General features: G+C 35.2%; 1 protein-coding gene across 1 annotated transcript in view; it reads left to right on the plus strand.

The window, feature by feature from the left end:
• Window positions 1–12,674, plus strand: part of VPS13B (vacuolar protein sorting 13 homolog B) — an 876,795-nt gene that overhangs the window by 55,553 nt on the left and 808,568 nt on the right. The window contains exon 4 of the mRNA XM_031669315.1: window positions 1,780–1,900. Coding sequence (XP_031525175.1) covers window positions 1,780–1,900 — 121 coding nt within the window. The remainder of the gene's footprint in view (window positions 1–1,779; window positions 1,901–12,674) is intronic.

Consider the following 12,674-nt stretch of genomic DNA (forward strand, 5'->3'; position numbering starts at 1 on the left):
AAGATTGAATAGTGAAGTTATTTTGTGGAATGAAACCTGTGGTGTTTGTTTTTCATTAACTTAAAATGAACATAAGGTTGTGAGAAAATTTTCACTCTTGTTTATGGTTGCAAGTCATTTTGTTTATATGAAGTTTCAAACAAATTTTTTTCTAATGTATCACTACCATCTGAAGCCATGCAATTTTGTAAAACACCGTTTATTGTATATTTCTCTTAGTGCGATAGTGAATAAAAATTTTCTTAAAGAGGTCTTATTATCGTTCTTATTTGCCTCTAATACCCTGTGAGTTTGGTAAACTAGTGATGATTATTCATCACTATAAAATAGTGTTAGTATTGATTAATGAATTCATGGTGCGCAGTGCACTCTCAACTACCCTTTGTAAAATTGGTATCTTTGATCTCTCACTCCACATATGCATTTTTACTTCAAGAAAAAATGTATTCTTTTATCCTCAAAAAAGGAATAAGAAGTTTTAGTTGCCAGATGATTTTCCCTCATGTTACTACTCCACCTATTTTCTCTTTGTAATGCCTATCTTCGTGAAAGTGCAGTTTATTTTTATTGACTCCACTGTAATTTCTCATTCACTCTGAGCTACTCATTTACTGCTCCCAATTCTCTCTTTCTGTGGGAACTGCTAAATCTCCTTTCTAATAGGTTAGTGGCAGCCTCCTCCTAATTACCAAATCCTGAAACAGGCCAACTAGAATGAGGACTGAGAATATCTCTATAGTTGTTAACATTACCCCATTTTTATTGAAAGATCTGTGCCTTTAACTTCTTCCATCTTAGATACTGTACACTCTGGCCTTATTTGACTAATCATCATTCTTTATATGTGCTACATATGTTGATACTGTTTTGCTTTTGCTTATGGTCCCTCCCTCCACACCTCAATTAGCCCCAGTCTAAACCTAAAACATTTCTACATTTGATTTTGAATGGCCTGATCTTTCTAGTTCTCCCAAACATAATGACTCTTTTTATGCTCCTTATTACTTAAAAACAAACAAAAGTATTGCTGTTGTAGAATTAGTTATATATGTGTTTGATAGATTCTGAAGTCCCTAAGGACAGGATACAAAGATAAATATATCTAATTTATCCTTGTAAATCCAGCAATTGGCATGTAAGAGCATTACATAAATGTTGAATCAGGACAGGAAAAAAGTACTCATTTGCAATTATAAATAAAGGGATAAATTTCAAAAATATGTATAATTTATTTGTTTCTGTTACTCATATTGAAACCCAGTTAAAACTTATACCTAACATGAATGATAATTTAGTATACATTGTTTAGTAGGATGGAGAGGATTATAAGGGTGATTAAGATTAATTATTAAAGATGACCAAGATAGCTTGGATTGAAAATAGTGTTTTAACATATAAACAACAAATAGGGGAAAAATTAAGAACCTTTTTATTTATTTTGCACTTACATAGAGATGGATGTTGTTTAAAAGCTTTCATTAAATAATTTTTTCTTTTGCTAGAGCCATAAATAAGAATTCTTTGGAGACTGTCAAGTAGTTTGTTTTGACATCAGCTAAAGAAAGAAGAATTTATAGTTTTAAACTACTAGTTATTAATATTTTTAAATGCTGTTTGAGAATGCAAATTATGAAAATTGGTTATGTAGTTTTTAGAGCTAAAAATAAAATTATGTTGATCTTTCTCCTGTAGCTACCACAAACTGCATATATAAAATTTTTTTCTTAATTGTTGAATATGATTGATGGTTTTCTTTTTCTTTCTTTAAAATAAAAATAGGATGACCATGAAAGCTGTGGTTCTAATTCCACCAACCGTAGTACTACTGAGAACACAAAATCATCAATCAAACCACGGAGAATTCAGCAGGCTGCTCCTACAGATCCTGACTTACCACCAGGTAGCTTCTAATGGGATCGATAAAATCAAACTTCAATTTTTGGCCGGGCATGGTGGCTCATGCCTGTAATCCCAGTGCTTTGGGAGGCCAAGGTGGGTGGATCACTTGAGGTCAGGAGTTCAAGACCAGCCTGGCCAACATGGTGAAACCATGTCTCTACTAAAAATACAAAAATTAGCCGGGCGTGGTGGCATGCACCTGTAATCTCAGCTACTCCGGAGGCTGAGACAGGAGAATCACTGGAACCCAGGAGGCGGGGGTTGTAGTGAGCCGAGATCGTGCCACTGCATTCCAGCCTGGGTGACAGAGTGAGACTCTGTCTCAAAAAAAAAAATTGATCATTGTTTTAGTCCTTTGTAGAATATATATTTTTAGTATCATAAAACTTTTAAGCTGTATGTGCATGTGTACTTGTGCGTGACTTCTGAACAAATTGGGTCCAGAGCCTTCACAAATGGCTTTCATTCAAATTTTGATCCTCTTTTGCAGTAAGTTGTTCTTTGAGTTTCTTTCTTACAGTTTAAGCAAAAGACTAAGAGTCTCTTTGTTCCCCTTGTGTCTTGATAACAGAGAAGAGACACTAGATTATTCTGAGTTTCTGGAAGCGCTAAAATTCACTAATGGAATCACAGAGTTTTGTAACTGAAACAGACCTTATATATCATCTCTTTTATTTCCTGAAGTTTTTATTTAGGTGGGACAGTAGTGGGTTGCATGAAACAGTTTCTTCGTAAACATTTAAAGAAAAAAACTGATCATCACATGTCAGCTCTGTGGCCAAGATGCATTGCTGCCTTTTTACAGTTAGGAGTTGTTTATCAGTCACTTTTGTTTTGATTTTATTTATTAGTGACTCCTATTTTTGTGAGATGTATTAGACATTGATATATAGTTGTTTTCTGTGCTGAAGTTTTATAAGCTTTCTGCTACTCTCATTACTTTTTGGCAGTCTTTTGGCACCATTTACTTGTAAAAGACTAGAATTAGGTATATCATTTTATAGACCCCTTCCCTCAAATACATGTCCTAAGTTACATTTGAATTGAACACTGTTAACTAGTCTATAGTGACATGAGTACTGATGCTTTGTGTTCTTCAGAACTCTATTTAACAGGTCTTTGTTACCCGTCTGGCTTCTGGATGGATGAATTGTTATAAGCTGGGAAAGGTGTCAGAAGAAGATGTTTTACTTCTAAATGTTTCTATTTGTGCTTAGAGTTGTGTGATGGTTCCAGAATTTTAAAAACTTTTTCTTAATAACTCCTTGCGAAAAATCCTGAGAAATTAAATTAAATTATGAATTAAACTGTAAATGTTCTTTTTAAACAGGCAATCCTTTTGTCCCTCCAAATTTATGATTACATATTTTCTGAAGAGTTGCTATAGCAGCTCGTGTATAGAAGCATTGGAGTCTCTCTCAGTGTCCTTGCAAAGAATAATCAATTGTAGGTTTAATTGTTGGCTTGTTCTATATTTTGTTTTTCCTAAGAAAAAACAAAAAAATTAAAGCTATTGTCAATTGTTGATTTCATAGTAACCTTCTATGGGGTAACCTGCATGTACTCAAAATAGGTCCCAGACTTTTAATGATTCTTTATTGTCTGTATTAGAATTTAGACTGTTATTCAGAATTGGGAGAATTGGCCTATTTTTGTGGCACAAAACATGAAATCATCAATATAACATAAAACATTCTTTTTTTTTTTTTTTTTTTTTTGAGACCCATTCTCACTCTGTGGCCCAAGCTGGAGTACAGTGGTGTGATCTCAGCTCTCTGCAACCTCTGCCTCCCGGGTTCAAGCGATTCTTCTGCATCAGCCTCCCAAGTAGCTGCACCACCATGCCCGGCTAATTTTTGTAGAGATGGCGTTTCACCATGTTGGCCAGGCTGGTCTTGAACTCCTGGCCTCACGTGATCCACCCGCCTAGGCCTCCCAAAATGCTGGGATTACAGATGTGACCCACCACGCCCGTTCTAAAACATCCTGTTTTTAGTAGCATTTAACAGAATTGTGTTCTACCTGAACTACTTGAGGTAGTTTTTAGATTAGCATGTGCTTTTCTACCTTTTACCTAACAGGAGGACTCATAGTCTCTTTTATGCTGACATAAATCACAGTTAAGAAGTAACTGAAGCTGTTGGCCAGTTACTGGGTGGCAGAGCAGCTAAACTTAATTTTGCCAAAAGTAAAAAAAAGGGATAATTTCAGAATCCAGTTGGATAATAGTAAATCATGTCATTATTTAAAGGTTAACTCGTATGGTTATTTGAGGAGTCTTTTCAGGCAACCTTATCCTTCTTGGGAATTATATTAATTACAGTTCTTTCATGGTAGAGATAAATTCCTGCTTTTGAAATTTCCTGGGGAGGTTATTTCTCCCAGCATCTGTGTTTACAGTTTTGCAGTTTGGGCATTTGTATAAATCCAGAGATGATTTTTGAGAAGTTTTTGTGTTGGCAATAGACAGTTGTTTTAATCTTTTGAAGAATAGGTAGTTCTCTATTAGGAAAAGAATGTAACATCCAGCATCCGCTTGGCAATCTCTATTCTTGGCATCTAGAATAGTCTTTTTCAAACCAAGGATCCTGACCAGTTAGTTTATTGTTAAAACACTTTAGTGGGTCATGGCAAGCATTTAAAACTATATGGCATTGAATAGAAAGCCACATAGCATGTTTGCTTATATTAAAACTTAGTAATATTTCAAGAAAGTATATGAATGTATATGCTTGTGCTGCATTACAATGTAATATTTCTTACTGGGCGAAGGTTAAAAGAGTTTGGATCTGACTGATTTGAAGCAAACATTTTCTTTCAGTTAATGTTATATAGGCCAAGAACTTTACTGTTAATAACAGTTTATTAATATTGTCATTAATAACTTTATTAATAACAGTAAAGTTTTACATTGTGGGCTTAGTACCTCCTGTAAGACATGCTGACAGTTTCTACTTACAGTGAGTTTAAGTGTATTGCATTCATTCATTCATTCATGTATGCATGCTTCTTCAGTGCCTTCTGCATTTTATTTCGGTGTAAAGTGAAACCACTTCTAAACTGGATACCTGGGTTACTCAGTTCTGTACTCTCTGAATTATATACCCTTCACTTTTATTGAAGTACCTTATAAAAAGCTGCAGTTGGTGGGCTGTTTCTGCATGTCTCTAAAATGGCTTTAAAGGACATTTTAATTTTTGAAAAATTTAAGTTATTTTAATTTTTAAAAAAATTTAAAATCATTTAGTTTTTTTCATCATCTCTTAATTAACTGTTATTTTTTTCCAAGTAGTTACTCATTTAAAAAAAAAATCCCTACTTTTTTTGCCTGCTAGAGGAAGCTCAGAGACAAATTTTATGTTCCATTGTATAGCTTCAGCTGTCTTGGTATTGTCATATAATTATCTCTTTCCTTTTCCTTTCTCTTTTTCTCTGTGTGTGTGTGTGTGTGTGTGTGTGTGTGTATACAATGGTAAATCATTTTGTTATTTAACAGTTAAGTCATACGATTATTTAAGGACTAATTTTTGGCAGCCATATCCTGCTTCAGAATCATATTACAGTTCTTTCATGGTAGAGATAATTTCTCTACCACATACTTTAATAGAAATATTTAGGGTACAGTTAAACTAAAATCCGTGTTGCCCACTGGGTGAGAAGATATGACTTGGGCTTTTTTTTTTTTTTTTTTTCCCGAGATGAAGTCTCACTCTGTCGCACAGGCTAGAGTGCAGTGGCATGATCTTGGCTCACTGGAACCTCCCTCCACCAGGTTCATGAGATTCTCCTGCCTCAGCCTCCCGAGTAGCTGGGATTCCAAGCATCTGTCACCATTCCCAGCTAAATTTTGTATTGTTATTAGAGACGGGGTTTCACCATGTTGCCAGACTGGTCTCAAACTCCTGACCTCAGGTGATCTGCCCACGTCGACCTCCCAAAGTGCTGGGATTACAAGTGTGAGCCACTGTTCCTGGCTGTGACTTAGTCATCTTTGATTGTCATCATCTAGCACAGGGGTTAGCAAACATTTTCTATAAAGGGTCAGTCAGTAAATATTTTAGGCTTTGCAAGTGATATGTTCTGTCACAGCTGTCTCTTCTCATGTAGCATGAAACTAGCTATAGATGATTAATAAAATTATGAATGTGGCTGTGCTCCAATAAAACTTTATTTATAAAACCAGATGGCATAGGCCTTCTTTTGCTGGCCCCTAATCTACAGCGACATCTGGTTCGTAATAGTCATTTACATGTCTGAACCATACAAAATCATGCAGAATTTTCCTCAGGCTTGCATAATTAGATTTATGGTCACTGAAATTTGGAATAAGAAGTTATCTCAAGTTATCTGGTATAGTGGTCAGTCATTTCTAGGTCATAGATCATTGGAAATCTGTTAAAAAAAAAGTGCTACATATGCACATTCAAAATTTGCTTATAACTTCACATACTTGCTGAAGTCTATCCATAGGCCCACTTAAGCCTTTGATCTAGCCTACTTTGTGAATAAGAAAATGAAAATTCAGATATTTTGGTGTACATGGAGAGACATTACTAAATTAATAGTCATTTACTTAGATTTTTCTATTTCCAGTAGAAAATATTGAATATGAAATAGAGAACATAGTTTGTGTTTGTGTGTATGTGCTTAAATGCTCGCCATCTTGGCCTTTAGGGCTTGGTTTCTGAAAATACTGTTGAAGAGAGTTTAGTAATAGTTGGAAGATATGTTAAATAATTTAAGAATATTCCAACTGTTCAAGAACCTGAGTCAAAATTGATAGTTAATTGCTATAGGAGATACCACAAACATTTCCTATTTGCCTTTTTTTTTTTTTTTAAAACATAACAGTGACAAATTATACAGGTTACGGTAATGTTAGCTGGTAGACAAAGTAACCTCTAATTTTTAGCGGCTTATCACAATAGAAGTTTTATTTTTTTATGTACCAGTTCAAAGCAGTGTTCTACCAGGAATCCAAGCTTCATTTGTTCATTCATTCATTCATTCATTCATTCAATTTATTTATTTGAGGTGGAGTCTCACTCTGTCACCCAGGCTGGAGTGCAGTGGTGTGATCTTGGCTCACTGCAACCTCTGCCTCCAAGGTTGAAGTGGTTCTCCTGCCTCAACCTCATGAGTAACTGGGACTACCAGTGTGTGTCACTGCTCCTGGCTAATTTTTGTATTTTTAGAAGAGATGGGGTTTCGCCATGTTGGCCAGGCTGGTCTTGAACTCCTGACCTCAGGTGATCCGCCTGCCTCGGTCTCCCAAAGTGCTGGTATTACAGGTGTGAGCCACTGCGCCAAGCCCAAGCTACTTTTATCTTGAGACTCTGCTATCTTTTAAGCCAGACTTTGGATTCTGCTGCTTTCAGCCTTTTCAAGAAGAAAGAGTCTGGAGAAGACCTATCTGCTTCTTAATATCCCCAGTCTAGAAGTGATGCATATTCCTCTGAGGAAAACTATTTGCAGGGATATTACTTATGACTTAGAAGTTAAATCTCAGTAGCAATTCCACATACCTGAAGTGGGAGCACAAATTACTGATGGATAGCTGTTTCTCTGCCATACAGGTGTTCTTTCTTATTAATGTATCAATCCATTTTTAAATGGATTATGCTTCAAACTATTACTTTGTGAATAACCTTTAAGATAGCTGATGTTTATATTTTATTACAGAAAATGTCATTAGAGAGCCTTTATTTCATTTTAATTTGACTGAATTTCAAAGTATTGCTTAGTGGAGACAGGCTGTTTATTTCCTTAAATGTGTATCACTATGTGAACAATATGCTAGAGCAGCTCATTGAAGGCTATTTTTGCCCTCAAAGAATTAACTGTTTAGGATAGGAGCCTTTTAAACTATCAACCACAGTACAAAGCCAAAGGAAGATGAGCTCTAATGAACCACAAATAATATCTTTTGGGCACTAAAAGGAGGGAGTTGTCATGTCCACGTGTGTATGGCTTCTGAACACACACATAAAACAGAAGCAAGACAGATCAAAAATGAAAGTATGGGAGATAATATAAGAGACAAATAGTAGTCAAAAATAAATCTGTATCTTTGTATGAAAATGAGGCAAAAATAAAAAACTTAAAGACAAAAGACATTAATGGAAATAGGTAATAAAGATACTAAATTATAATAAAAGATATAGTTCTCCAGAAAATACACGTTGACTTTGTATGTACCTAACAATCTGACTTTGAAAGGTCATAAATCAATCAGGAAAAAAAAATCTCCAAATTAGATCATTGGATATCAAAATTTTGTTTTAGCAGACACATGTAAACTCTGCACTAGGCACATAAGACAGTATACATTTCTTTTGATGCACACATTGAGTATCTACAGATATTAACAAAGACTTGGTTGAAAAGGAAGTCTTGAGAAATTTCAAAGCATCAGTATCATGTATCATTCTCTCTGACCACAGTGTGATTAAATTAGAATATAATTATTGATGTGTTTGAATTTACACTTGCCATTTCATTTGTTGTTTTTCTTTGGTCACTCTGTTTTTTGTTTCTGTTTCCCATCTCATGCCTACTATTTACTTTTTCAGAGCCTTGAAGTAGCTGCTTCACACATTCTTTCCAGGTTTTATGGCTGCAGTCACTGGGAAAGACAGGGTAGAGTGCTTACTTTATCTTACCCAGAACTGAAATCGGTTAACGTGGTGTACAACCTTTTAGAGAGTCTTTTCTTCCTTTATACACACACATTCACACATATGCAGACAAACATAATTTTTTGTAGCCTAAATTTTTCATTTAATGTTATGCCAAAAACATGTTTCCAGGCCATTCGTATTTTTTACATTGTTATTTCGGTCAGTGGCATACAATCCTGTTGTGTAACTCTTCTACAGTTTATTCAACCAGTCCTTTTTTTTTTGTTTGATATTTAGGTTATTTGTTATTTTTAGTTTTGTAAAATGCTTTAGCAAACATATGTAGGTAAGTCTTTGCATACACCTCTGCTTATTTCTTTAGGAAAAATCCTTTCCAATTTATAGAGTCAAAATTTGCGAGCACTTTTAAGGTTTTTGGCATAAAATGGCTAAATTACTTGGTGAAAAGTTTGTAACAATACTTTATTCCAATCACATTTTTAGTCCAATGCTGTTTTTTATTATTAAAAAACATCTCTTAAACTTTTATAGGTGGAAAATGCTATCTCATACATTTTATTGCTAATTGGGATTTCCATTTTTACCATTTTCTTTTTATCACTTTTTTTGTATAGGAAAGCTAACTTTTATATTTTGTTAGCTGACCAGTATTCAGTATTTTTTAGTCTCTTCTTTTGGAGCTTCTATATAAAAAGTACTGTCATCTTTGTGAAATGACTTTTTTCCCTCCTTTGCAATACTTATACACTAATTTCTCTTTTTTCCCTTTATTTCATTGTCTAGAACTTCTGTGACCATCTTAAATAATACAGTATCACCAACTCACATCTGTTTTTTTTTTAGCTTCTACAGTAATTGCCCACAATTATTATCTAGTTACTAAATCTGATAAACGTTTTTAATTCATATTTTATTGGGCCTGTCTATAACATTGACAATCAAGATTTTTTATTCTTGCCCTTTTAACAAACTTTTTATTTTGAAACAATTTCAGCATTTCATAAAAGACAAGAACACTCTAAAGAACTTATTTTCCCTTTAACCATTTGAGCATAAATTTCCTATCTGATGCTACATAATGCTCAAATAAATTTTACACCAAAAACTTGACTAAGATGTTTTTATGTACTGTAACCAAGTCATCAACCGTGGAATTTCTGATTATGAGCAACTTGGCTTCCCAGTGACCACATCAAGGTGAATCAATTGCAGATGGTGTCTCTTTATAACCAAAAAATTTTGATACATGCCATTTAAGACTATCAGAGAAATAAATAACATATAATCTTTTTTCTCTAGGATTTCACAGTTTATCAGAGAAGATAACCAAACATATACACAAGCAAATGACTAATAGTAGCATAAGCCCAAGAAAAGTCATAGAGGCATTTCTCTTTAATGTTGAGGTATAGGATGGAGGACATTGGAGAAGACAATATAAGGCAGAGGAAAATTATACTGCACCTGAACAAGAAGTGTGAATGGACAAAAAGTATTCTAAAAAGGAGGAAGAACACGAGCAAAGTTAGTGAAAATTTAGTGTTTTCAACTGGTCCTGTGGACATAGATGTATGTTTGGAAGAAGGGGTTATATGAGGTATGGGGAGAGGTAGATAATAAGAATTTCTGGAGAAAGGTTAAGTAGCAGGCTGTTTTAGAGCCATCTAATATTACATCTTGTAAGGTCTCATCCTTAGTGTGACTTTCCATTTTCAGATGCTTGTGGAGTAGACCTGGATGATTATTATGTTATTTGAACAAACACAGTCCCAGGGAGTCTCTAAGTATGGAGTGATGAGAGCTATTAGATCTGCCTGACACTATCTTGTAGCTTGCATAGAAGCAAGTTACTTTGAGGGATTATAGAGACAGTGTGTCATTTATTCCACTGATAAGTTTCTGTTACTTATTTTGACATTGCATTTTTAATAAGGAAATAGAAATAGTCTTCTACAGAAGTAGTTCTTTCGATATTTGTTTCTTTTACTTTGGTGAATTGGTTTATTCGTCTCAATTTGTATGTCAGTTTTATAATACAAAATGGAAAGAAAAAAATATATATTATTTTGAGACAGAGTTTCACTCCCGTCACCCAGGCTGGAATGTGATGGTGCAACTTTGGCTCACCAAAACCTCCACCTCTGGTGCGCAAGCGATTCTGCTGCCTTAGCCTCCCGAGTAACTGGGACTAAAGGCACATGCCACCACACCCAGTTAATTTTTGTAGTTTTGTAGAGACGGGGTTTTACCATGTTGCCCAGGCTGGTCTTGAACCCCTGAGCTCAAACGATCTGCCTGCTTCAGCCTCCCAAAGCGCTGGGATTATAGGTGTGAGCCACCATGCCCAGCCAGAAAATATTTTTAAAAAGATGAACAATCCATCAGTAGTGTTCTATCAGTTAAAATACGTATTTTATGTTTCTATTACTTTGCATTATATTTCTGTGCTATATTTGATACTGTTTTAAAGATAATAAAAACTCATGAACGCTTACGTGGTTTTTAAGAGTACTCTATTGGCCGGGCATGGTGGCTTATGTCTGCAGTCCCAGTACTTTGGGAGGCTGAGGTGGGCAGATCACGAGGTCAGGAGTTCGAGACCAGCCTGGCCAATATGGTGAAACCCCATCTCTACTAAAAATATACAAAAATTAGCCTGATGTGGTGGCACGGGCCTGTAATCCTAGCTAGTCAGGAGACTGAGGAAGGAGAATCACTTGAACTCGGGAGGCGGAGGTTGCCATGAGCCGAGATCATACCTTTGCACTCCAGCCTGGGCAATAGAGAGAGAGACTCTGTCTCAAAAAAACAAAACAAAACAGTTCCCTATTCATGACAGGTTTTTGAGAAATAGGGAAACCAATATTAGTCATGGTCACTTGACTTCTTGGAAACGTATTTATTTTTGAGAAGGAGCCTTGCTGTGTCGCCCAGGCTGGAGTGCAGCGGCGCGATCTCGACTCACTGCAGGCTCCGCCTTCTGGGTTCACGCCATCCTCCTGCCTCAGCCTCCTGAGTAGCTGGGACTACAGGCGCCCGCCACCACACCTGTCTAATTTTTTTGTATTTTCGGTAGAGATGAGATTTCACCATGTTAGCCAGGATGGTCTCCATCTTTTGACCGCGTGGTCCGCCCGCCTCGGCCTCCCAAAGTGCTGAGATTACAGGTGTGAGCCACCGCGCCCGGCCCTATTTTTATTTTTAAAAATCTGCGTTGAGTAGTAATAACATGGGGTTATGTACATTCTAAGGTTAAAATGTTGATACTTAAAATTTCTTTTGGAAGTCTCATTTGTTAAGAATTATTTTAGCATCTACTCATGAAATAGTAATTGTTACTTTAAATCTATTAATATTTTGAACATTAATTTTATAGCATGTGATAATTGGCCCTCTAAAAGCTGCTAATAGTTTCTATATAGGAGAAAAGCTCGAATCTAAGTTGTATTACATTTCTTTCCTATTTGCATCATTGGGAATGAATGAAGGAGTTGGGTTTTGCAAACATGTTATGGTTGAATAGATTTCAATAAGCTTTCTCCCAGCAGTCTTTAGTATAGGTGTTAACAATGTCAGTTGCTGACAGAAGTTGATTCTGTTTTGTCCAGTAACATTCTGGGTTAAAGAATACAACCATATGGTTATTTCATGAAATAGCTAAAATTTTAATTACCTTTTAAATAGTTTCCTTTAATAGTGGAAATGCATTACCTTTGAGTTAGCTTTTTACAGTGGAAAAGATTAATTTTTTTTTCTCCTGGCTTTTAAAATGCTTTTTATAAAGTGTTATTTATATTTTTAACTAAATTACTGAATAATGTATCCATGTACACACCTACGTGAGAAACGTAAGTGAGATTATGAAGTATTCCACAGTAGCATGAAATTAAAAGAAAAAATTTGGAGATTCTAAGCAAGCCATGAAGCAATAGAATGTTCATTAATTACTTTTAGTGTTTTGAGTTAACTAGTATTTGTTTCTTTTTCTTATTTCCCTGTGTTCTTATTCTACTTTTATACATTCTCCTTCCTTCCTTCCTTTTGTTTTTTCATTTTTCTGTCTTCTTCATGGTAGTATTTAAAAAATATTTCTTTAACTCTTCCTGTCTACATTTTCTTCATTCATATTTTCCC

The sequence above is a fragment of the Papio anubis genome, chromosome 8 (assembly GCF_008728515.1).
Source record: "Papio anubis isolate 15944 chromosome 8, Panubis1.0, whole genome shotgun sequence".
NCBI lineage: Eukaryota > Metazoa > Chordata > Mammalia > Primates > Cercopithecidae > Papio > Papio anubis.